At 40.6% G+C, this 27062-nt stretch overlaps 1 protein-coding gene across 1 annotated transcript in view; it reads left to right on the top strand.

Moving 5' to 3' along the window:
* The first annotated feature begins 1524 nt into the window (after positions 1–1524).
* LOC101541813 (ABC-type organic anion transporter ABCA8) overlaps positions 1525–27062 on the top strand; it is a 75840-nt gene continuing 50302 nt past the window's right edge. The window contains exons 1-9 of the mRNA XM_055132272.1: positions 1525–1620; positions 3092–3296; positions 8844–9008; positions 11460–11563; positions 14943–15169; positions 19528–19669; positions 20305–20490; positions 21413–21560; positions 24889–25057. Coding sequence (XP_054988247.1) covers positions 1525–1620; positions 3092–3296; positions 8844–9008; positions 11460–11563; positions 14943–15169; positions 19528–19669; positions 20305–20490; positions 21413–21560; positions 24889–25057 — 1442 coding nt within the window. The remainder of the gene's footprint in view (positions 1621–3091; positions 3297–8843; positions 9009–11459; positions 11564–14942; positions 15170–19527; positions 19670–20304; positions 20491–21412; positions 21561–24888; positions 25058–27062) is intronic.

Genomic DNA, 27062 nt, shown 5'->3' with positions numbered 1-27062 from the left:
TTCTCACAGAAAAGAATTTCAGGAGACAAGCAGTAAAGAAACAATAGCACTGCACTGTAACATTGTCATCCGTTGCTCATTGATTTGCTCGAGCAGGCACCAGTAAAGTCTCTTTGTGAGACTTGTTGTTACTGTTTTGCTACAGTACTATATATATATATATATATATATATATATATATATATATATATATATACGATGGGTTCCAGCTTCCCTCCCCACCCCAGCAGAGCTCCCAGCAGCCGAAGACCACCGGAACTTAGCTACAGACATGCTCGAGGCCCCTTTCCACATGTTCGGACAGGCCTCATGCATGAAGGTACCGGCAGAGGAACCCAGGTGTGTGTAACCCCATTAACGGCCAACATCCAGAGAGAGACTTAAAAGCAAGCTCTCAGAAGCGCACAGCCGCGCGATGTCTTGTAGCCTACTTCTCCCTCTGAGAAAAACTGGCAATCTTCTGAGAGTTTCCTGCCCACATGGGACAGCCTTGCAAGCTTCCCATGGTGTATTCATATGCAAAATCCAGTAACAAGTTGGATCTGATTCCCCTCACCCTGAAAGAGCCCCCAGTGCGACGTCTTTAGGAGGGCCAAGTCAAGATAGACTTTTAAGATCTCAGGGAAAGGACGAAATGAGAGGTTACTGAGCCAGCCCGAGAAATCGGTTATTAACGGGATTTCGTGATCGTGATACACACACACACACACACACACACACACACACACATATATATGTGCATATATATATCACTGTCACTATCACTGTCATCTGTTGCTCATCGATTTGCTCAAGCAGGCACCAGTAACATCTCCAGAGAGGGCCAAGATCCAGAGACTATATAAAACAGAGCTCTCACAAGACCTCTGATAGTCTAGCCCACTGATGTACCTAAAGCAGGACACATGTGTTTCATTTTAACATACTTGTTTGTATTCTCTGATGTATATTCTCCGTACCTCTTGGAGAGCCCATCAAGCTACTGAGGGTATCCCACCCGCACAGCAGAGCCTGGCAAGCTCCCTGTGGTGTATTCAATATGCCAAATACAGTAACAATAACAGGTCTCATTCCCCTGACCCTGAAAGAGCCTCCAATCATTGAGAAAGACGAGTAAGGAGAGGCTGCTAAAATCTCAGGGCTGGGATGAATGGAGACGTTACTGGTGCCCACTCGAGCAAATACATGAACAACGAGATGACAGTGACAGTGATACAGTGATAAAGGCTCCGAAGTATAAAGCTGAAACTGAGAGGTAATAAATTGACTTTGTGTGCAGAAAAAGAATAGTCAGAGTGCAGAATTATAGCAAACAAAAAGATGGAGGTTGAAAGTGGTAAAAGAGGGAGGAGTCAAGGAAAAATAAAATACCTAAGTTGGGGTGCAGACTCTAAGCACATTTTTTGGAGCACAACAATTACCAGCCTATTTTTTTTGTTGTTGTTTGCAGAAGTGCTTCTTCCCATTGAGACCTATATGTTTATTTTATTGTCTTGTTTTTCCTTTCTAATTCATCAGGAGAAAATGAACAAAAGGGAGATAAGTGTGTGTCGACAAACTTGGGCTTTATTATGCAAGAATCTTCTTAAAGTCTGGAGAATGAAAAGAGAACATTTGATGGTATGATTTAGCATCAGTGTCACTCCGTGTTTTGGGGAGGAAAGTGTATTTTTCTTGATTGGAAATGAGACTTTGTTTATATCTTCTAAAAAAAATTGAAAAGCCACATCTTTATACAATAAGTCAACTTATTCCTCACACTAAAAAATATATCTGAATGCATCTCATTTAAAGTGAGATGCATCTCATTTTAGTGAAAATGTGCCTCATTTTAGTGAAAACACTAAAACTGATCTTATAGACCTCTTAATAGTCACACTTTTAAATCAATATTCTCAACCATAAATACTCTGATTGAGATACCAGTTTTCTGAAGATAGGGTACATGACCTTCAGGAACAAGTAATAGATCTTTTCTTTTTTAAATGTGACATTTATAGGGTGGTGGTGGGGTCCAAGTGTAATACAGCAGGTAATACACTTGTCATCCATGTAGTTCAGCCAAGTCTCATCCCTGGCACCACACATAGACCCCTGGGCACTGCCGGAAGTGATCCCTGAGTGCAAAAGACAGATGTGCTTCCAAACCTATAAAAATGAATAAAAAGATAAATACAATTTTTCAAAAATGAACAATTTTTGACCAGGTAGATAGCAAGGTCTTGCTAAGTGCAAGCCTTGCACACAGCTTATCTGGGTTAGATCTTGGCACCCCACATGGGGCCCCAAACTCTGCCAGAAAGAATTCATGAGGGCAAAGTCATGAGAAAGCACTGGCCCCTCAGGACAAAATAAATTTTTAAAAAAATTTTAATATACCTTCATAAATAGTGAAAACTAAAAGCAAACAAAGAAAACCCTCAAAAGTATCAGTGCTATGAATAAAGTTATCATTTGCACTTGTAATGGTGCCATAGAACAAAAATCCTGGGTAAGCCGTGGTACCTTGAGGGGGTCAGAGCATTAGCACAACAGGTAGGATACTTGCCTTGCAAGTGGCCAACTCGAGTTCAATTTCCATTCCTGATATGGTCTCCCAACCACAGCCAGGAGTGATCCCAGAACACCGTAGCACTGTGGCAGTGTAGCACTGGGATTGAAGCTAGGTCCTCATGTGCCAGGCAAGGCTCCACCTACCGCACCCAGCCCCAAGCCAGAGGTTCTTAAACCCATCCACTGTTTGACATTAGACTGCAGAAATCTCCCACTGTTCAGTAAAAAAAAAGTTGGTGTTTTTTCTGATATTCCTTGATCATGAAGCATTACATAAGTCAATACTGATGTACAAAAGTTGATATAGTAAACATAATTATTATAAATAAATGGTGAAAACCACTGTTTCAGGCTGGTGTTGCAAGTCAATACATTTGAATACCTCATAACCGCATTTTGTGCTTTTCATATTTGAGACAATTCTTACTATATAAGTTGAAATTTAGAAAAGTAAAGGAGACAAACTTTATAGATGAATGATTGTGGGTAACTAATTTGAAATAATACTTATGGTCATTCCTTCTCTTGGACTTTGTAGGAATGGTCGAACTCATTATTTCTTCTATTTTGTATGTACATCCATAACATGAGCCATTTTATTGAAGATTTTTCTTCACTGCCTGTCTTGGACCTGGGACGGGTAGACTCATTTAGAGACTCTACATTTACTATTGCATATACACCTGTCACCAATACAACCCAACAGATAATGGGCAAAGTAGCTTCCGCCTCATTCATGAAAGGTGAGTCTTCTAGCATCCTAAAAGGAAATTTTGATGTCAATAGTTGGTTTTTTTTTTGAGCGCTGGAAATGCATTTGAATGACATTTCACTGGATAAACCACGCCATTGCCCCTATTCTAGATTATGTGAGATGCGATGTTTTTGACATATCGAATACGCCACGGGTAGCTTGCCAGGCTTTGCCTGTGTGGGCAGGATACTCTCAGTAGCTTGCTGGGCTCTCCGAGAGGTATGTATACATTTGTTACTGAATTTGGGGTATGAATACACCACAGGGAGCTTGCCAGGCTCCCCTGTGCAGGCAATAAACTCTTGGTAGCTTGCCAGGTTCTCTAAGAGGGACATATAGCAGTAAGAGCATTATTATTAGAAATAAATAGACAAGGGGCTGGAGCGATAGCACAGCCGATAGGGCATTTGCCTTGCATGCAGCTGACCCAGGTTCGATTCCCAGCATCCCATATGATCCCCCGAGCACTGCCAGGAGTAATTTCTGAGTGCATGAGCCAGGAGTAACCCCTGTGCATTGTTGGGTGTGACCCAAAAAGCAAAAAAAAGAAAGAAAGAAAGAAAGAAAGAAAGAAAGAAAGAAAGAAAGAAAGAAAGAAAGAAAGAAAGAAAGAAAGAAAGAAAGAAAGAAAGAAAGAAAGAAAGAAAGAAATAGATAAGCTTTAATATGGTGTGACTATCACAGAAAAATTCTTTTCTGAATTTTATTAGAGAAATTTAATCCTCACCTTCTATTACCATCTATTTCCATAGCTTTTGATAAAATTAGAGGTCTCAGCCCCGGGTCCCACACACCTGGGTTCCTCTGCTGGTACCTTCATGCGTGAGGCTCGTCCGAAAGTATGGAGAGGGGACTTGAGCATGGCTGTGGCTAAGGCTCCGGAGGTCTTTGGCTGCAGGAGCTCTGCTCAGGGCTGGGAGGGAAGCGGGAGCCCATCCCCTCCGAGGGGCCCGGGGAAGACAGCCAGGCACGTGGGCCAGAGACTGTCTGTGTGGGACCCGAGGCTGAGACCTCCACGCCTGCTTAGATCGGGACTGGGCCTTTTCCGCCCAGATTTCCCATTTTCCAATAGCTAGGTGGTCACACCCAGAGACTTCCCTGGCACCCTGTAATCCCATCAATGGCCAACATCCAGAGACTTAAAACAAGCTCCCAGAACTTGCCACAAAGCGGCCTCGAGACATCTTATAGCCTAGTTCTCCCTCTAGAAGAACCAGTAGGCTACTGAGAGTTTCCTGCCCACATGGGAGAGCCTGGCAAACTGCCCAAGGCATATTCATATGCCAAACCCAGTAACAATGCTGGGTCTCATTCCTCTGACCCTGAAAGAGCCTCCAGTGTGGCACCATCTGGAAGGACAAGTAAAGAAAGGTTTCTAAAATGTCAGGGCTAGGACTAATGGAGACGTTACTGAGACCGCTCGAGAAATTCAATGATCAACGGGATGATGATGGTGATGACTGATAAAATTGAAAAAGTAGAATCACCTGTATGGTCACTGTGTTCCTCCTTTAAGGGAATCCTGTAGCCCAGTAAAAAATTCAGGTGATAATGAAATGTGTTAGTAAAGATGACTCTTACTATATCCTCCATGTGAGCTTCTGTGAATTTTTCAATACATTCTTCATCAGGATGTCCCAATATTTCATTACCAGTGCATTATGAATTATACTATTGTCTTACAATATCTGAATATTCCATCCACAAGTATTCCGGGTTTCAAATTTTCACCCTTCAATGTTAGGGCACTTATCAAAGAAAATAAGAAAATCATTGCTGCAATCAAGATCACTGCTGTAACTACTGTCTAAATTTAAAGGAGCAGCAGACAATTGCAGAGACAAGAGAACAGGACATTAACAAATTATGTGGCTGGACTTTTGCAACCAACTCTCAGTCTCACTAGGACTCTATTAAGATAAGATTAGCAAGACCCTACTTTTCATTACTGTGTCAGTCAAGAGTGAGAGAATGCCCGTTCAACTTGGCCTTGTCTTGTTGAAGAAAAATATTACCCAGAATGCACGTCTAGCTAGAGGGATCAGCAATAAAGGAAGGAATATGCCTTCACTTGTCAGATTTGTAATATTGTGAGCTGACATCATTCGAAGGCTGGCTCTCCCTTCACAGAGCTGATCATCAGTGTTTGTAGATTCGAGCCAGTTACAGAAACAACTGCAGGGAAAGAAATATAGGCTTCAAAATAGCAGAAAATGATTCAGGAGGGTCAGAGCGATAGCATAGCCAGTAGGATACATGTCCTTGCTTTCATGCAGCCTTGTCACTTGTATCCCTTGTCATCCCGTTGATCTTCGATGTGCTCGAGCGGGCACCAGTATCATCTCCATTCGTCCCTGTCAAGTGCTAGTATAGCCCAATGGTATCTTCTGCTTGCTCCAGGAAAGCAATGGTGTGGCCCAATATCCCCCCACCAAAAAGAAAAAGAAGAAGAAAATTCAGAAATTTCACCCAATGGGGCAAAAAGCCTACTTTGACTTTATTTTTTTATTCATTAAGAACCAATCTGAGTGGAGAGAAGATGGGGCATTGTCATTGCCCACTGGCTATGGTCCTTTGTCATCCTGAGAACTATGTCCCATGATGTGAGTAGAAAAGAGACAGAATCCTAAATGAATTGTAGGGCAGTTCATAGCAATTGCTTTTGACAAGTGTGAATAACTACATCAAAGGGGGAATCTGTGAAGAGAACCTCATGAATGTAGGTTGAGCTATAATTTAAGAGTTATTTGGAATTTGTGTCATTTTGTGACGATACTGAAATACCATGAAATTCCACATTTTATAAGGATGGGTGCAGGAGATGGGTGGGATTATAAGAAAGTTGTCAAAAGAAAATAGGAAGAAAGTAATGAAAATTATAAACTTCAAGTAATAAAATACATACACAGTAGGAAGGTAATGTACAACCTTATGACTATGCTAATACAGGTAGATGATGCATATGAAAACTGTTAAGAGATTTAATCTTAAAAGTTCTCAGAAAAGGACAAAAGGCTTTTTTCTTTCTTTTCCTTGCATCTGTAGGACATAATGATATGAACTAAGCTTTTATGACATACGTAAGTCAAATCATTATACTGTATACCTTAAACATGTACTGTGTATAAATGCCAATTATCTCTCAATAAATTGAATGTTCATCACTATGAGATTAGTATTATCCAATATAATTTTTAAGCTGTGGAATAAAATTAATATTTTATGAGCAAGCTGGATTTTGTGGTATTTAAAGTTTATCTCTTTAGAGAAAAATTTAAGTGATTTAAAAAATATTAGATCTAAATATTAAGTGCCATGATTTCCCACAAGATACTAGATATTAATATTAAGTACAATAATTCCCCAACTTAAAGGGAAACTAAGGCTTTCACTCATCTAGTCACTAAAAGTCTGTGCCATGCTTTTTCTGTTTGTTAGCCTATGTGCAGAATTTCACTCCAACCCAGAAAATCATTAATTATGCTAGAATTCTGATCCCTTACATTAATTCAATGTCTAAATGCCCATCTTTTCTTGTTGCCTGCATTCAGCACTGGGCTATTTGGAATCTTACCATTCCAATCTTGCTTCCCATAGTGTCTCACCAATTCTCACATCATCACATCCTCCCTTATCTGAACAATAACTCTGCACCATGCATTTGCCTGCGAACACTGAATCCATCTTTTTCAAGATCATAAACTGATCTCAACTGTGCACCTGGATTCCAGTCTCCCACTCTATCCTGCAACATGTCGCTATATCTGTTTCACAGATGTCCTCCTGCACATACAATGCCACAGATGTGTGCATCAGAATTTCCTGATTTTTAAATCACATGCAATTGTGACCTTAGTATCCATTAAATGGCTCCCGTGTGCAAAGATTTTGAATTATGTTCATCATTGCCAGAAGCAAATTGTTTTCTTTAAAAGCAAGACAGTTGCAATTATCATAATCATTAATGTTATCACATTACATTTAACATTTTATTGTAAGTAGAGTATTAGTCTGCAATTTAAATGTTCATCTCCATTTATCTGTACCCTATTAATAATTCTATACTCTTCATGGTAGATATTAAGTCTATTTTACACATAGGGAAACTGGACACTAAGAGTGAAGTAATTTACTTATGGCCACTCAGACTTATGGGTTAGTTTCTAGAACACAAAATAATCTTATCAAAATGCGTGCTGTCTTCCTATTCCACTACCACCCTATTTCTTGTATTCATTTTCATCCTTTTAGTCATAACAGAGTATCTATGTGTCATTAAGCATACTATCTGAAGAAAAGAGGGATTATTTTTGGGATGTCCACATTGTTAATTTTTAAATTTTTCATTATGATTTTAGCATGTCAAATAGCCTCAAGATTGTTAATGAAAGTGAAGTGATACACTTATTTCTCTCCAATATAATCAGCATCTAATTTTGATTTAAATATATACACTTTGGGACCAGAGCAATAGTACAGTGGGTAGACCATTTTTGCCTTGCATGCAGCCGACCTGGGTTCTATCCCTGGCCGTCTAGACCTGGGTTTGATCTGGGGTAAGCTCCACCAGAAGTAATTCCAGAGTGCAGAGCTAGGAGTAACCCCCCTGAGCATCTTAGGCAGGGTTAAAAAAACAAAACAGAAGGGAATATCAAGTAAGCTCTGGTTGGAGAACCTGCTCGGGAGGGGGGATGCGGGCTGAAAGTAGACTACAGATTGAACACGATGGCCACTCAGTATCCCTACTGCGGACCACAACATCCAAAAGGAGAGAGAGAGAGAACATAAGGGAATGCCCTGCCACAGAGACAGGGAAGGGGGTGTGGGGGGAGGGGGGATGGGATTGGGAGGTGGGAAGGATACTGGGTTCACTGGTGGTGGAGAATGGACACTGGTAGAGGGAGGGGTGCTCGAACATTGTATGAGGGAAACACAAGTATGAAAATGTGTCAATATGTTACTGTACCCTCATGGTGGTTCACTAATTAATAAATAAATAATTTTTTTTAAGTTGAAAAGTTTCCTGAGTAAATGACTGGGGCAGGATTTGGACACAGATGGTCTGAACCAAGGTGTACTTGCTTTTTCTGTAGAGATCACTGGAGACACAGCCTTGTCTCACACCCATGCAGTGTGATCTGATGAGCTAATGTTGCTCAGAAGTGCTCTATGAATAAACTCATATTCAAATGTCAAAGTAAACGTTCATTTTTAACTACCACTGTAGATTTATTTATTATAATGCAAATGTCCCATGTAAAATATTTTAATCTGCCTGATATTCTACCTGTAATTAAAACTTCTTCAATAATTATAATATATGAGGATAAAATGATTCATCTTCTTTCTTCTGATAGTATCTAGCTAGTACTTTAGAAATGTCACCCTCAATCTTTACTCACATGATTTACTCAAATACTCCTTAATTTCATTGTATTTCCATAAAAAATTCTAGTTAAAGCAATTAGGATAGGGCATCCTGGATTTGGTTTCCTGGTAATTTACTAACAACTTTTTTCTTTTCTTGTGGTGGCAGATAATGAAATCTTGGGACATCCTGATGAAAAGAGTATTGAAGAATTCACAGAAGCTCATATGGAGGAAGTAATAAGAGTCATCTTCACTAACACATTTCATTATCACCTGAAATTTTTACTGGGCTACAGAATTCCCACAAAGAAGGAACACAGTGACCATACAGGTAATTCTACTGTTTCAAGTTTAACAAAACCTATGGAAATAGATGGTAATATAGCAAATTAAAAAAAAATTCCTATAGCAATATGATGTCAACAGATCAATGAACACATTTTAACATATATGTTTATTTGGGGTACGTATTATGTCAAATGGTCACTAAGTCTGGTTGTCAATATAAATATTTATATACACATATATATGCACCATATGCATACACATGTAAATTGCACTATATTATTTTTAAAGGAAAATAAAATCTATGAATAAAATAAAACAAACTTTTGTTTAAGTGTTTGTGTGAGCTTAGGATAAAATAAGGAAAGTTCCCCAGGATTCAAAAGAAAAGAGCATCAAATCAGAATAGATTATTATTATGCTGTAAATTTTTCCAATTTCAGTTACTTAAGGTTTGGGTCTTATACAAGATTCTGGTCTTGTATAAGGTCAGATTTCTGCGTTAATTTGGAACCCAGAGAGGCCATATACTCAGTGGAAAAATAAGACAAGAAAATAATCCCTTCTCAGCAAAGAATTAAAGAAAATTTGCTTGCCATATCCTGGTCTCTGGATAAAAAAAGGAATATTGCCCTTTGAGAATTTGTAGCTCCCATCCTATTTCTTGAGTTTGGGGCTCTAACATCTCATCTGCCTAGGCTGGGAAACCCCAGTTGTAAATGTAGAGTGATCCAGGTTTCATCAGACAATGAGATATCCATCAACAGAGATTATTACTGCCCAGGAAAAAAGAATAGGTACCCCAACACAAGCCACAAGATAAAATATCTCTGAATACCAATTTACAGATGTGAGAAGACAAGACACCTGAACTGAAAGTCAAGAAAACAAACAAAGCATCTTTCCCAGTCACATTGTCACATTGCCCTCCCATTGTTCATCGATTTGTTCAAGTGGGCACCAGTAACATCTCCATTGTGAGACTTGTTACTGTTTTGGTATATTGAATACGCCATGGGGAGCTTGCCAGGCTCTGCTATGAGGGCAGGATACTCTCGGTAGCTTGCTTATTTTTAATTTTTAATCATCACCATCTTTTTTGTTGTTGCTCTCTCCAGAGATTGAGCCCCAGGGTCTCAAACATGCAAGGTACATGCTTTACCAGTGAGGAATACTTTTTTTTTTTTAGTAAAACAAATTTTATTTGGAAGTTATTTGTTGATTTATTTGTTTTCCTTTTGGGTCACATAGGCAATGCACAGGGATTACTCCCTGGCTCATGCACTCAGGAATTACTCCTGGCAGTGCTCAGGAGACCATATGGGATGCTGGGAATCAAACCCAGTGGAATTTAAAATTTTGAAAATACATTAAAATTTGGTGGGGGGGAGGTCACACCTGGTGAAACTCAGGGGTGACTCCTGGTTCTGAACTCACGAATTACTTCTAGTGATGCTTGGTGGGAGCCATCTGGGGTGTGGGGGGTCAAACAGGAGTCAGCTGCATGCTAGACACGCACCCTACCCTCTACACTTCTCTCCAGCCCAGGATGCATTGTTTGTAAACAATGCAATAACTAAGTAATAAATAGATCATCACTGTATCACTGTATCACTGTCACCCCATTGCTCATTGATTTGCTCGAGCGAGCACCAGTAACGTCTCCATTGTGAGTCTTGTTGTTACTGTTTTTGGCACATCGAATACGCCACGAGTAGCTTGCCGGGCTTTGCCGTGTGGGCGGGATACTCTCGGTAGCTTGCTCTCTGAGAGGGGCGGAGAAACCGAACCCAGAGTGGCCAAGTACAAGGCAAACACCCTACCCACTTTGCTAATAGCAGCTAATAATTTACTTGAGTGGGAAAAATTCTGAGCAAGAAGATCACTATTGTGAAAAAAAGAATAAAACGTAAAGGTCCAGAGAGATGGTTCAATGAACTAAACACAGGCTTTGCAATCAGGAGTTTCGGGTTTGAATCCTGTGCATCCCCAGGTGTGATTCCCAAACAAACAATAAAACTTAATTTAGGAGACACAAATACAATTTTACAAATATGCTAGTAGACTTCAAGTATGTTTCCCCCCCCCTACACACACACAAAGGGATCTTCTGATCGACGCAATTTAAACACAAGTTATTTCACCCAAACTTCCAGCATTTCTTCATCCGTCTAATATGCTGATAACTCTCTGAAAATTTAAAAATATGTTGTTTTCAAAATCAGAAGGGGGAAGAGTTTAACGAAATTCTTAATTGGTGAAGAGGGCAGTGTAATAAAGTCTCAACAGGCAAGATTATTTCATGTGGGATTTTCCCCCAGAAGTGTTTGGCCAATCAAGTTTTGAGAATCATTATCAGAATTTTTATTTAGCAGTGTTTTCATAGGCTTTCGGTGAAAATAAGAACGTTTGGAACTTTGGAACATTGTAACATTAAGTTTGCTGTGATCAGACTGGAATAAGCCATGACAGTTGTATTTTCCTTCTTTTATTAAAGCTCATTGTTATAATTCTGTCGAAGCTGCTGATTGTGGAGTATCAGAATTCTGGAATAAAGGCTTTATATCTCTTCAAGCTGCGATTAATGCTGCCATAATAGAGGTTAGTATGAAACGGCCTGTGCAAACTCGTGTCCGATGCAAATTCACGGCATTAAAGCCAGGGATTGTGTCATGGAAGAAATCTGAATGGTAGACTCTTATTTTTCCACCTACTGGTTTCTTTACAACAAAGCTCACATAAGTTGCTTTTTGCTCTGGGGAACTCAAAAACAGAAGAGAAATGTTCTCCTCTGAGGATTCATTCTTGTCAGAGTACCAGATACATGAAGAGAAAATTATTAGAATACAAAAAGTGAGCTATTGCGGAGTTATAAAATCCCAGGAAGAAAACAAACAAACCTTCTCAGCCTACAGAACAATAGCACTGTAGCACTGTCGTCCCATTGTTCATCGATTTGCTCGAGCGGGCACCAGTAACATCTCCATGGTGAGACTTGTTGTGACTGTTTTTGGCATATCAAATGTGCCCCGGGTAGCTTGCCAGGCTCTGCCATGGCGGGGGGAGGGGGGATACTCTTGGTAGCTTGCCGGGCTCTCCGAGAGGGACGGAGGAATCAAACCCGGGTTGGCCTCATGCAAGGTAAACACCCTACCCGCTGTGCTATCCGAAAGTAGTGAGTGGTCACAAGGTCAACCTACAGACCAATACCTAACTGAAATGACAGTTAAGGTCCGGAAAAATAACTCAGCAGGTGGAGTGCGTGCATTGTAGGCAGGGGACCCAGCTCAGATTCCCTGCACCGCATGGTCCCTCAAAGCACCATCAGTCCAAACTGCAAAGCATAGAGCCACAAGTTTCATTACGTATTCCTCCCACACCCGGTGACATTTAAAACTTAAACCTGAGGGGCCAAAGCAATAGTATAGCAGGTAGTACCTTTGCCCTGCATTCAGCCTTCGTGGGTTCAATGCTTGGCCCCCTCTATGGTCTCCCAAACTGTGCCAGGAGTGACCCCTGAGCGCCAAACCAGGAGTAAGCCCTGTACACGACCAGGGGTGGCCCTAAAAGCAAAGTAAATAAAAAATAAGTAGAACTTAAACTTGACAAGAGAGCAGAATATGACCAACACTTAAAAAAAAATCCATAGACGTTGCCCATGAAAGTTGAGATTACCAAGGGGTATGGGAAATGCACTGAAAGCGTGGAATCAATCTTCTAATAGAATAAGGAGGAGGGATATTGAAACCTTGGCGGCAGGTGTGGTATAGTAAATATAGTAACACTGTATCCTTAAAGCATATAAACATTTAAAGCATTGCAAATCTCTATTAACTAAATAAAAAGTCGATTAAAGACCAAAACAAAACAGAAACGTGGAGTTTAAGATCGGGGGGGGGGGGGCTAAGGATAGAAGGTCATAGAGGCGTATGAAGCGGATATTGCGGGGCACGTTAGGTGGCAAGATAATAAAACATATTGTATCTATTGAGGACTGGTCAAAAATTTACTCCAAATCTATCAGTACAGAACATAGAAGTAAACAGAGTTAACATCAGATTATGTATAATCCCCTGGCAGCCCTTCCCCTCACCACCTGGCCCTGTTTGGGTGGTCTTGGGCAGCTCCCCCAGCCCGGGTGGCCCAGGTCATGGGTGGATGAAGGAGGAAACGAGGGTCAAGCTGGTTGATGATCTGTTGCCGTTTATTCTATTCTCCCCACCTGCCTGTTCCAGTCTCTCTGAGCCCCCCATTCTGGTCTCACGCTGCCCCTCATTCCCTTCTTCTCCTGTCTCTCCCGCCCATCTCTCCATGCTGGGCTCTCATCTCTCCCCGTGCCTGCTCCTGTATGCTTTGTTTTTTTCATTTTTTTTTAATCGCCATGTGGAAAGTTACAAAGCTTTCAGGCTTAAGTCTCAGTTATACAATAGTGGAACACCCATCCCTTCACATGTTCCACCACCAAGAACCCCAGTCTACTTCCTCTCCCACCCACCCCCTGTGTAGCTGATAATTTTCACTTTACTTTCTCTTTACTTTGATTACATTCGATATTTCCACAAAAAGCTCACTATTATTGTTTGGAGTTTCCTCTCCCCAAAATCAGACCTGCTGAAAAGGAAGCATTTGATCAATTGTTTTCCATTGCTGAGAATGAAGAGATAGGAGGTCTGTTGCAGCCATGCCGTTTTGGATTTCTGTACTTTAGTATTTTAGTAACTAAGTCCAGGGAAATTTCTGCCAGAAATTGCATCGTTGCAAGCTTGGACCTCTCTTTAGTGGTCCTTATAAGATGGCAGTCGCCACGCCTTTCCCCCCCACCTCCCCCGGAAAGGAAAAGCGGAGAGAGAAAAACCTTTCCCCTCCTGGGGCAGCATGGGGCCGCGGTTTAGTTCACAGTCTAGAGACATTTCTGCAAGAAGCTGCTGGTACCAAAAGTAGTTTAGCTGGCCTCCAGGATCATGGCCCTCCAGCAACGGAGGGGGTCGCACATGTGCAGCCACTCGGGTCACATCTCAGCGGAGACCCTGCTCCTGTTTGCTTCTTCTACATCTTCCCCTTCTGTCCCCCTTGCGAGTCTCTTTGCACTCCATCTTGCTGCCCTGCTCTCTCTCTCATCTCCCTCCAACTCTCTCCTCTCTCTCTCAAACTCCCCAGCACTTTGGGTAGATGCAACACCCAGTCAGGCAGCAAAATTAACATAAGAAAGCCCATCCTGACTGTCCATCAGGCTCAAGGGCAGAAATACCACCTAGGAGTGTTCTCTTCTTCTTAGTCCAATAACTTAATTAACATCTTAATTCTACTTCTTAGTATTAGTTATTTTGGACACAGTAAGAGATACATTGAGCTTGTTCCTGGGAACATCTTGCCACAGACTCAGACTACAGTGCTCAGGCTAGATTACTCATTCCTAACCCTAGCAGTGTCTGAATCTAGTTAGTACTTTTGGGATCATGACAGCATTTGTCTATGACCATGCTCTTAACTTATAGTTAAGCATTATGGCACTTTGGCTAAGCCCATTTCAATGCCAGGGTAGCACATAGCTCACAGCTTGCCCTGGGTCCATCCAGTCTCTCGTCAGGACACTGCTTTTGGGGAGCTAGGAAGTAAGGGCAACTGAGGCTTAGGGCAAGAGAACAGATGTCCTGGAGGTGAATATCATCTGGAGTCAATTAACTCTCAAGATACAAAAGCATAGCATTAACTGTCTTCTTGTGTCCATACAAAAAGGACATTGCTCTGAATTAACTAGGCAAAGGACTTAAAGAGAAGAGAAAAACAATATTTACAAGTCAACAGAGCACAAAGAAAGAAGTAACAAATAAACACAGAGGAATGGGAGCACTGTGATGGGAGTAGCCCAATAAAATTAAGCTCCCTGTGGCAAGGCAGAAAGGACAAACCAATGTTATCCTACAAGATCAGATAAACCTATGATAATTTTGCAAACACATTCATTTGTGTCTTTCTACAGGTCACAACAAATCACTCAGTGATGGAGCAATTGATGTCTATCACTGGGAAAACCATGAAGCTACACTCCTTCATTAGTCAAGACGGAATCATGACTGACATTTCCATTTTCTTTTGCATTATTTACTTTTCCCCATTCACCTACTATGTTTCTCAGAATGTTACGAGAGAGAGGAAAAAGATGAAGGGCTTCATGGTGATGATGGGTCTTCAAAATTCAGCTTTCTGGTAAGTCAAGTGCAGCACAAATATCCATGTGGGAATTCTAGAACAATAGATTTCTCCAAGTCATCATTACGGAAGTTGACAGGTTTTCACCTTGTTTCTCTTTCTCTGAGTGGGATATTAGATGTCATACTAGACTAGGTTAACACTGAAGATTACTAGACTGCTCTGGCTGCAGAAACATCAGGTTTGGTTCTGAAAGATAATGGGGGTTGGGGGGAACATTAAATCTACTGGTAAGAACATGGTAGAAAATGGTGGTTTGAAGTCTAAGCTAGAGAGAAGTGGATTACAAATCAGGACGGAGCTAATAGGGATAAAATGAGATCAAGGATCAAGAGCTTTTTTTGAGATTGTAGAGCATGGATAATGGATTTTTAAATATAGGAATACTGCTATTTATTCAGCCACTGATTAAGACAAATGAAAGTGGCATGAATTCTACATTACCTTTTTAAAAAAATTACTGAACATCTGTGAGATAGACCATTACAAAGTTGTTCATGATTAGGTTTCAGTCATACAATGATCAACAATCTCCATCAGTGTACATTTCCCACCACCAATGTCCTCCATTTCCCTCCCACCATCGCCTAAGACCCCACCCCCCACTCCCAGCCTCCCTCTATTTTTGTGCACTATGGTTTGAAAATACAGTGCTATTCTCTTCTTGCTTGTTTAGTTTCATTCAATAAGTGTTATATGAGTTCCATGGACAGTCTCTTGTACTTCTTCCTGATTTCTTTTAGGAGTTTCTCCTCTCTCTCTCCCTCCCTCCCTCCCTCTCTCTCTCTCTCTCTCTCTCTCTCTCTCTCTCTCTCTCTCTCTGTCTGTCTCTCTCTGGCTCTCTCTCTCTCTGTCTCTCTGTCTCTGTCTCTTTGTCTCTCTCCCTCTCTTCATTTTGATTACAATGTGCCTTGGTGTTCTTCTTTTTGGAATTATTTTATCTGGAGTTCTTTGTGCTTCTTGTTTTTTTTTTTTTCCCTTTTTGGGCCACACCTGGCGATGTACAGGGCTTGCTCCTGGTTCTCCACTCAGGAATCATCCCTGGCTGTGTTCAGGGGACCATATGGGATGCTGGGAATCAAACCCGGGTCGGCTGCATGCAAGGCAAACACCCTACCCGCTGTGCTATTGCTCCAGTCCCTCTTTGTGCTTCTTGAATCAGTGCACATGTCTCTCTTGTCAACTTGGGTAAATTCTCAACTGTTATTTCTTCCACCAGTAATTCTTTCCCTTTCCCTTTTTCTTCTCTTTCTGGAATTCTTGTGATGTGCAAGTTGCTCCTCTTGATATTATTCCATAAGTCCTTTAGGTGTAATTCACTTCTTTATTTCTAAAGCCATTTCCTCTTTCCTGATGATGTCACAGACCTTGCCCTCAATAACACTGATACAAACATTGACCTTTTCCTTCCTACTTTTAGGCCCTGTTGCTGAGTTATTTAGATGAGCAACTCTCCCCTTTAGCTCTCATTTTCTGCCTGCCTGAGTTTTATTCGTCTTTCCCATCAACTTTTCTTCAAACTTTTAAATGAAATCTTCCTTTATTGTTTTCTTTTTTATTAAACGTCATACAGATTGTTACTTTGAAATCTTCCTTGAGCAGCCTGAAAAGTTCAGATGTAGATGAAGATATTTCTAGGTCATTGTTCCCATTCTTTGATGCCGCTGAATTCCCTTTTATTTATTTATTTTTTATTATTTCTGGTACCTGGGGCTGGAGCAATAGCAGAGTGGGGAGGGTGTTTGCCTTGCACATGGCTGACCCGGGTTTGATTCCCAGCAACCCATATGGCCCCTGAGCACTGCCAGGAGTAATTCCTGAGTGCAGAGCCAGGAGTAAGTGCTATGTTATTTCTCTCTCTCTCTCTCTCTCTCTCTCTCTATATATATATATATATATATGTGTGTGTGTGTGTGTGTGTGTGTGTGTGTGTGTGTGTGTGTCACTTATCACTTAAGTGATACTGCCACACCCAAGAGTACCGACTGCTTATTTTATTTGTTTGTAGCATAGTTCTCCCTCTCAGAGAACCAGGCAAGGTACCGAGAGCATAATGCCCACACAGCAGAGCCTGACAAGCTCTCTGTGGCGTATTCAATATGCCAAATACAGTAACAATGATGGGTCTCATTCCCCTGACCCTGAAAAAGCCTCCAACACAATACTGCTGAGAAGATCGAGTAAAGAGAGGCTGCTAAAAACTCAGGGCTAATGAGTTATTAGTCACTACTAGTTATTATTAGTTATTATTATTATTAATTATTAGTCACGACTAGTTCATTTGTCTCAGACAAATGGAGACATCACTGGTGCCCGCTCGAGCAGATCGATGATCAGCGAAATGACAGTGATGACAGTGACAGTGATTTCTGGTACCACTTGGTGGGTAAGAATAAGAATGTAATTCCAAGTATTAACTGACTTGAGAAGTAGGTCAAGTTCACATTCACCAGATTGTCTTGTTCCCTTGGCTTCTGGGTTTATGAGGGTGTGGGTAACTTCTGTGGATTTATAAGCTAGTGCCCTAAAACTATTGTAACTCTGAAGTCTAACAGTCTGGGTTATGATCCAGGGATAACCATTAATGGAATCTGTCACCTAACATACTATGTCACAGTCTAGTCAGCCTTGTTGGTAACTTGTGGTTGTGCATAAAAATACTTAGTCACTACCATTCAAAAAGCTTTTCTTTTATATTTCTTGGAATAGAGGGTCTTGGAGGGAGGTGGCAAGGTTCCAAAAGTAGAACTAAAGTTCAGTCCATTAGAATAGAAACCCATGGTGTACTTTTGTTATTTTCTGAGTAGCTTTGTTTCACCAAGTTGTGGTGTTGAGGTAGAACTTTGCTGCAGTCAAATGGACTAATTCATGTGTGTCCCAATATGCCTGACTATTATGCTTAAACAACACTGAAAGTTGACCAGGGATAGAGTTTCTACGAGCCTAGACATATCTCTGTTGGATTTGAAAAGGTTCATTAGATTGCCTCATGTTCTGGTTTTCAGATCTCCACTGAAACTCTTTCACCAATCTCAAAGAACCACTGCAAGACCAATTTGTGCTTGTACTTGTCAGAAGAATGGCTGTGAACTCATTTATTTCATTTTGGGTGATTGGGTTTCAAATTAGAAATGCCTGTCAGTGCCAAAGTCCAGAAAGTGGATGTATTGAATGGCCGATCAGGACTCTATCATCAATAAAGACTTTTAGACTAATGTCTGTCTTTTCATGCTCTTTGGATTTGGACACAAACCCGTTTGCTTATTTTCAAGCCCTTATAGGGCCCCAATGGATTTAGGTAGGCAATCATCAATGGGTTAGACTCTGCCCCACAAACCCAATGAGCTTGGTGTGTTAATCTAAGACACCAAGTTTGGGCTATGAGCTGATTGGCTGATTAGCATGTTCTTGTGGATCCTGTGAAATGGGCAGTGAGACCGGAGTTTTGATTGAGCATCATGTGTCAGATTTCCACCTTCTGTCTTTTCATGCTTTTATGTTCTACCCTCTCCATTTTTATGTTCATCCACAATGTGTACTCCCTCTCTCATCCAATCTCTGCTTCCAGATGTATATCTATAACAAGACAATTTGCTTCAGGGATTGCACCTAACTTTACTCTTTACATAGATCTTGTTGGGAGAGAAAGAGATCTGAGATTCTAAGAGGTTTGCTAGTCACTATAAACCCTTATCATAATTAAGAAGTTATCATGAACAAAAACATAGTTCTATGTAGGCTCAACCTTACTGAGTTCTCACCATAGTAATTGTTCCTATAATTCAGAACCATATAGATTTAGAGGGCATTACTAGACTGTAGCAATAGCACAGTGGATAGGGTGTTTGCCTTGCACACGGCCAATCCAGGTTCTATTATTGCTTCCCTCTCGGACAGCCCGGCAAACTACCGAGAGTATCTTGCCCACACAGCAGAGCCTGGTAAGCTACCCGTGGCATATTCAATATGCCAAAAACAGTAACAAGTCTTACAATTGAGACATTACTGGTGCCTGCTTGAGCAAATCGATGAACAAAGGGATGACAGTGCTGCAGTGCAGAGTATGTCTGAGGTTAGCAGAGATAAAAAAACAACAGAAACAATATTTGAACTAAAATATATCAGACTCCGTGTGTGTACATCTCTGGCACTAACTTTAGGAAAAGTGATATTCCCAAATACTAAAAGTTATTCATATATGTATACATATAAATATATTTCTGTATAGGTATATGTTAAACACTCCATAAATAACTACTGAATGAACAAATGAACAAATCGAGCTAACACTAATTCAATGGCCTCAAAGTCAATTGAACACAAAATACTTAAGTCCTGTTGTTTTTCTGCTGTAGGCTCTCCTGGGGATTGCTCTATGCTGGTTTCATCTTCATAATGGCTCTTTTGATAGCACTTCTCATCAAATCTGTCCAATTTGTCATTATGACTGGCTTCCTGATGGTCTTCATTCACTTTTTCCTCTATGGATTGTCTTTGGTGAGTTGGTGAATTAAACTTCTTCCTATCCAACTTTTGCTCTAAGAATTGAGTGTCGAGGGTGGGGGGAAAAAAAAGAAAAAACAAAACAAAACAAAACAAAAAGAATCGAGTGTCAGTTTCCAACTGGGGTACTTATCCTACATGTCGCTTTTCTCTTCTGTCTTATTTACAGGAGGAAATGTATAGACTCATACCCTTTGATTTTTAGTGTTTTGTAATAACAAAATGTTGTATAATTTTCAGAGCCTGTTTTGCATTTCCTGTCACTGTCACTGTCACCCTGTTGCTCATCAATTTGCTTGAGCGGGCACCAGTAACAACTCCATTTTGAGACTTGATGTTACTGTTTTTTGGCATATCGAATACACCATGGGTAGCTTGCCAGGCTCTGCCGTGCGGGCGAAATACTCTCGGGACCTTGCCGGGCTCTTCGAGAGGGGCAGAGGAATCGAACCTGGGTCAGCCACGTGTAAGGCAAATGCCCTACCACTGTGCTATCTCTCCAGCGAGCTACCGAGAGACAGTGACAGCTGCATTTCCTACAAAAAATAATGCATTACTATATAGTACATCCTAATGTTAATAGGAGTTCATAGAGGAACATAAACCAATAAAATCTTCTCTCGTTTTAGATAGCTCTGTGTTTTCTAGTGAGCGTGTTGGTGAAGAGATCTTTCCTCACTGCGCTTGTTGTATTCCTTCTCACTGTCTTTTGCGGGACGCTGGGATTCACGGCATTGTACAGACATCTTCCTGTACCACTGGAGTGGATTTTAAGTTTACTTAGCCCGTTTGCCTTCACCCTTGGAATGGCGCAGGTGAGAAGAAATCTCAGGAATTATTGACAGATTTTCTGAAACAACTTTCCTGTCTGGAATTCAGTAGTCTTGCTTTGACAACATGCAAGGCTTGATTACTAAGATGTTCTTAAAAAGTTCTTAGAAGGTTTAATCCCCCAGTGAACTATGTTATGAAGTTGAGAAAATTAACTTTACAAAGCTCTGGAAGTATTTACCCCAACAAAATGAACTACGTAGCCCAGTAGAGGATCAATATATAATTCTTTAGAGACATTGCAAATTTCTTGTATGGATTCAGTATGGGTTTGATGTGGCAATCTAAGTCTAAATAAGAATTTCAGTTCAAATTAGTCATTGAAGAATCGACATGATTCAAAGCTCTAAGGTGAAAGAAAATTGGAAATTAAAAACATCTTGAAAACATATTAATTAGTTAATTGCACTTCTGTTCATATCTTTTCTCTTTATCTGATTCTCATATTGAACTCAGGCTCATGTATCCAAATACATGGTATTGCCAATCATCCCATAGCCATTATATAGTGTTCAATAAAAGTAAATATTATTAATTATAAAATATTTATTAACTTGAACACTGGCAGTGTTTTTTGTTTATTTAGTTTTATTGGAACTGAAATTCTTTATCATTTAGCTACTTCAAGGAGACTCCTTTTTCCTGTTGGTCAAAATTGGTAAAAATTAATGCAGGGTTAAATTCAAATGTCTTTTTCTCCTTTTCTACATCCTCTGAAAGCCCCTGTTTTATTTGGACCTTACTTTTTTTAATCATAGCAGCTACTAAATTGCATTATAATAGATCATTTGTCTATGCCTTCTGTTTTGAGAAATGTAAAGTAAGCAGTCTCTTATTTTAATGCTAATGCCATTTAAATTTTATTATAAACCTAACTTCCTTTAATCATTGCTTTTTAACTTTCAGATTTTGCATTTGGACTATGACTTGAATTCTAATGTGTTTCCTGATCCACCGGACACTTCACATCTAATAATAGCAACAGATTTCATGTTGTTTTTTGACATTTTCCTCTATCTGGTACTGATGATCTATTTTGAAAAAATTTTGCCAAGTGAGTAGTGATATAATTAAAAACCAGTGTCATTTAAAAATTTTATTTGCTAAAACTAACTTCTTAACATGCACACTAGTTAAGAACTACCTTATTTATACTTTATACCTTGTGCATCAAAAGGAAGAAAGTGAAAAAATGTTGATTGTCTATGGCCAAATCAGTTCTCGATTTCTTTCTTGCTAGTTTTTTAAATATCAAATCATGAAATAGACCATCACAAAGCTATTCATGATTGGGTTAGTCAAACAATATTCCAACACCCTTCCCTCCATCAATGTAAATTTCCCACCACCAATATCCCCAGTTTTTCTCCCACCCTCTCTTCTCACCCCCCACATCAGCCCATCAGCCTCTGTGGCAGGCACCTCTCTCTCTCTCTCTCTCTCTCCTCTTTCTCTGTCCTCCCTCACTCCCTCCCTTCCTCTCTCTCTCTCTCTCTCTCTCTCTCTCTCTCTCTCTCTCTCTCTCTCTTGCTCTCGCTCTCGCTCTCTCTCCCCGTGTGCATTATGGTTCACAACTGGGTGGCAGCTTTGGATTGTGAATGTGATTGCCAGACTTCTGGAGGTGCAGGGAGGTATGGGGAGGTAGCCCATCTCAACCCCAAAAAAGACTGAAGATTTCAGTCACAAACCCCACATATCCGAATTTTCAGCAGGTTTAATATTTCCGTCAGCTCTGTCATGAAACAATGGAGTACAGCCAAGGGTAGGTGGCAATTTCGGATTGTGGAAGCAAGCAGCTGCCAGGGGGCTCTGCTTGAGCAGGCAGCAGGCTGACCCCAGCCCCCTCTGATGTTCCCTGTTTGTACAGCCTTGCATAGGTCTAAAATTAATTGCAGCTTCTGATCTCTTTTGAGACTTATTTATGGGTCTCTGAAGTGTGTCTGATAAATGAGCTTGTATGGCTGAGCAGGAGGTGGTTTGTGGGTGTGGCTCCCACATACCTAACTTTTGGCAGTTTAATTTCTGTGGAAACTTGGTTCTGAGTTGCTGGAGTCTGGCCAGAGACACAGCAGTGATTTGGGGGCATCAGTATGCCCGAGGGCAACATCAGGCTGCTGATGCATTCAACCTATGGGCCCAGGGTGACCTGCCAGCGGCGCTGAAGGCCCCAGCTCCAATAGCAACAGCAGCAGTGGACCAGGCAAGGATGGGAACCCGATGAGGGCTGCTACAGGGCACGACTTGGGCACTCTGGGAGAGCCGCTGGTATTATCCGTCCAGCAGAGCCTGACCAGGGGTACATGCCCCATCTTTGGTCTCCAGACAGTTGGCACTCAAGGAGGTTTTCCTCCATAAGAGGCTGCGGGCGGTGCAGGCTAGTTCAGGGAGGAAATGGTGGCAGGGCCACCCAGCCAGCAGTAAATAGCCCGGGGTCCCATGGTGGGGACCCAGAGCGCCTCCTCAATTCCGAATCTTCAACACCCACACTTGCCAGAGGTGCCCAGACAGGCCTGAAGAGCCCTGTTTAGACCCCTTAAAATTCTCCTGTGGCCCAGAGCTCCCAGAGTGGTGTGACCCGCACCATCTGGCAGTCATGCCACCAACATCTTCATGCGTCCCACTCCCCCATTGGCGTTCCGTGAAGCAACCAGTCGGTTTTGTTTAATGGTGCTCTTCCGGAGCCAGAATACCCAAGGGGCACCCACGTTCACTCACACAGAAATGTTGTGGCCCCAGTAGCTGTTCAGAGACCGAGAGCTGCCATCTCCCCAGTGCTGGCGGCGCTGCAATCTTGACTGAAAGATAACAATGCCATCTCTCTTTCTGGCTACTCGACCGGTCAGAACAGAAGTCTGAAATTTGTTTACAAAAATCACTAATTTTGATTGGTTTTTCACTCCAAAGTGTTTTGATTTGTTTCTAAGAAGTGCTTTTAAAAACTAGTAGCTAAACACGGGTCTGGTCTAGTGCTTATTCATGGAATTTGCTGCTACCTGTGTCTCAACTATGAAGCTCGGAGTGTTTAAGCTCTGGTAGTACATCAAAACCATAAGGGAAGCTTTCAAAAATACTAACCTGATATATCTGATAAAATTCTTGGTATTGGAAAGAGTGAAATTTATCAGTTACCCAGGCGGGGGTAGGGGGTGGGGGTGGGAGGCATACTGGAGTTTTTGGTGGTGGAATATGGGCACTGGTGAAGGGACGGGTGTTTGAACATTGTAGAACTGAGACATAAGTGTGAGAACTTTGTAACTTTTCACATGGTGATTCAATAAAATAAAAAAAAATTCTTGGTATTGGAAAAAAGAAATAGACATTTTAGAATATCTTCTCAGAGCTGGAGAAATAGTGCAGGGCAAAGTAAGTGCTTTGCTTGTGTTTGACCCTGGTTTAATCCCCAGCATAACATCATTTTTTCTAACACTGCTGGGAGTGATTCTTGAGCACGTACTTAAAATAGCTCTCAAGTACCACCTGGTGTAAACCATCCCCTACTCAAAGAGAAAAAAAAAAGCCCTCACATATATCTTAGAGTTTCACAATAGAAAAGTCAATTGGGCCCTAAATTCATATTTTATCACTTTGCAACTTAAAAGAATGTACATACCTCAAAAACAAAGTACCATTATAAATGGATCCAAGTATTGACATCAGAGTCTGACACCAACATGTGGCTGAAATGTGGCCCCATGCTTTTAAAAGTTGTCTGTAATTGAGTTTTAGACATACAATAATCCAACATCAGTCCGTCCACCAGTATGAACTTCCTTCCACCAAAATCCCCAGGTTCTCATCAACGCCCTAGTCTATCTTCATGACACACACACTTTTAAGTTTGGTTGCTGTATTGTAGCTTGAGTCTCATGTTTACATTATTGTTCACTTTCTGGTTTAGATGTATTCAGCTACCTCACCTCTACACCATGGATGTGCTGATGTTCTGATCTCTGGATCATTACCTCCTTTTTCTTCTTACTTCCCCTCAATTTTTTCCCCTTCCCTGTCTGCATTTCTATAATCTAGGGTCCAGGGTAATCTAGGTATTTCCCATCTGATAATCTGCATTCCCCTGTCCCACCATTCAATATACCATAGACAAGTGAGATCATTCAGTATTTATCCTTCCCCTGACATACTTCACTTGTCATAATGTCACCCAGTTCCATACAATTTTTTTAAAATCACAGTTTTATTGTTTCTTATAGGAATGGTTATTATGGTAGTGAGGTCTCAGCGACTATTTTCCTTATTATGTTATATATCAAAACTAGGTTATGTCAACCACGGATTCAGGTTTTTTGGGGAAGGGTTATAAGGGCATCAGAGTGATGGTCTCCCTTAGAAAAGGTTGACCCAATATTTGTCTTCTGACCATCTAGATGAATTTGGACATCGACACCCACCTCTGTTTTTCCTGAAATCCTCATTTTGGTCGCGACAACAGAAGACTGAGCACGTGGCCCTTGAAGATGAAATAGATTCAGATCCTTTCTCCAATGACTCTTTTGAACCAATGTCTCCAGAATTTCATGGAAAAGAAGCCATCAGGTAATAAAGATGCAAATGGAAAACAATCCAAAGATTTTAAAAGCGAGTGGCTCTCTCTCGAACCTTATCCCTGCTGTATCCATCACCTCCCACTTTAGGTTTTAAAAAAACTCCTCCTGCTTTTGTTGTCTTATATTGTTGTCATTTACAATAGATACAAATTTATGTTTTGTTTTGCTTTGCTTTTTGGGTCACACCCAGTGATGCACAGGAGTTACTCCTGGCTCTGCACTCAGGAATTACTCCTGGCAGTGCTTGGGGGACCATATGGAATGCTGGGGATCGAACCCAGGGGTTGGCCACTTGCAAGGCAAATGCCCTACCCTCTGTTCTATCACACCAGCCCTAGATACACATTTAGATAAGGAAGGAAGGAAGGAAGGAAGGAAGGAAGGAAGGAAGGAAGGAAGGAAGGAAGGAAGGAAGGAAGGAAGGAAGGAAGGAAGGAAGGAAGGAAGGAAGGAAGGAAGGAAGGAAGTTCAACCAAACCCTTGCATAGATTCTCAGTCTTTTATCTCTTTCTTCCTCTCCATCTTTAGCATCCTTAGTCTATGCCACTTGGTCTTTATTCCGTGTCCTCACATTATATATGTTCTTTTCCTACTTCATATATTCCCCCTATCAGCTCAATTTTAATGTATCTTTCTCTTCTACGTATTGCCTTTCAAAGGAGATTAAAAATGCGAAAGAAAGAATAGAGACAGGTGCAATGGGAAATGAGAAACATGTACATTTTAGACTCGTGTGTGTCTTTGCCTGAGGGACAACAAATATGCGTTTTATTTGGTGCTGCAACTGATTTTACCAAATAAGAAAGTAGAATGAAAGTCCTCAAGGTACTTGACTGTTCAGATCTTACCTCCTACCCAGTGAGTCTCGTACCTCCCTGTCTTCTGTAACCTGTCTGCGATTTTGTCAGCCTACTGAGTTTAAGCGTTTTTTCTATTTTAGTTGAAAATGTCCCATTTTTTAAATGTCCCATATTTATATTCCATACTTCTAGTTCTTGTGACTTAAATGGTTTAAATTTTAGTAGAGCAGCTTGGAGAAAAGCAATGGCTTTGTTTGATGCATCATGTTTTGCTTTTTGTTTGTCTTCTATCTATTTAGCACGCCATTCAAATATAAGTGCTACAGAATTATGGGAAAGTGATGTAAAGGCATGGACAATAAAAATAGAACTAAACAATTCAATATGAATGGAGACAAAATTGTTTGATGAATAACAACTGAAAAGGCAAACAAACTAAGTTTGATTCCATTTATTTGGTAGAATAAAACAAATAATGTCCCTAGTACACCACATCTCCAATAATAGCCCAATAAATGATAATTTCATTATTTTATGTTACCATCATCATCTGATCAACATCATATATATTTATTAAATAGTTAACATGAATTAATAAGTATGCAAGATGGAATATTTTATTCATCTTTCAACACAACTCACTAGCACTCCAAATTCTCTTCTTGCATCTCTTAATTATCCTTTGGAGATTTGACCAAAGATAAACTAAAGCTATTTCCAACTTGCACTCACAATGATCTTCTCATATTGGATGCCCTGTGAGGCACGTTCTCTACCCTGAAGATTGTTTGACATCTCAATCTAATATATGTACACTTGATTTTTTTTCCCTTCTGAAGAAATGTGTGTTCTCTCTAAAACGCATATATATCTCTCACTCCCCCTCTCAATTTCTTTAAATAAAACTACTTCACTTCACAAAAAAAAATTTTTAGTGAGTGCTCATATTATTTCTTAATATGGCTTAGTATCTCAGAGATGAATTTCACTTCGGAGATGAGTCCACCCAACCACCCACTCTTTTGGATCCCATCACTTAGTTCCAAGCCTAGACAAATTTTATAAATACTTCAGATAGCAATATTGTTCAGCCAGGGCTGAAAAACAATTTTCTGATCCTCTCATGCAGACCTGACTACGAGTGTAAAATTCCCTAAAGATGGGTTAAAGATAAAATTCCTAAAGATATCTTTT

The sequence above is a fragment of the Sorex araneus genome, chromosome 3 (genome assembly GCF_027595985.1).
Source record: "Sorex araneus isolate mSorAra2 chromosome 3, mSorAra2.pri, whole genome shotgun sequence".
NCBI classification, from domain to species: Eukaryota; Metazoa; Chordata; class Mammalia; order Eulipotyphla; family Soricidae; genus Sorex; species Sorex araneus.
Note: the sequence above shows the minus strand (reverse complement) of the source record. Positions and strands in the feature narration are given on the sequence as shown.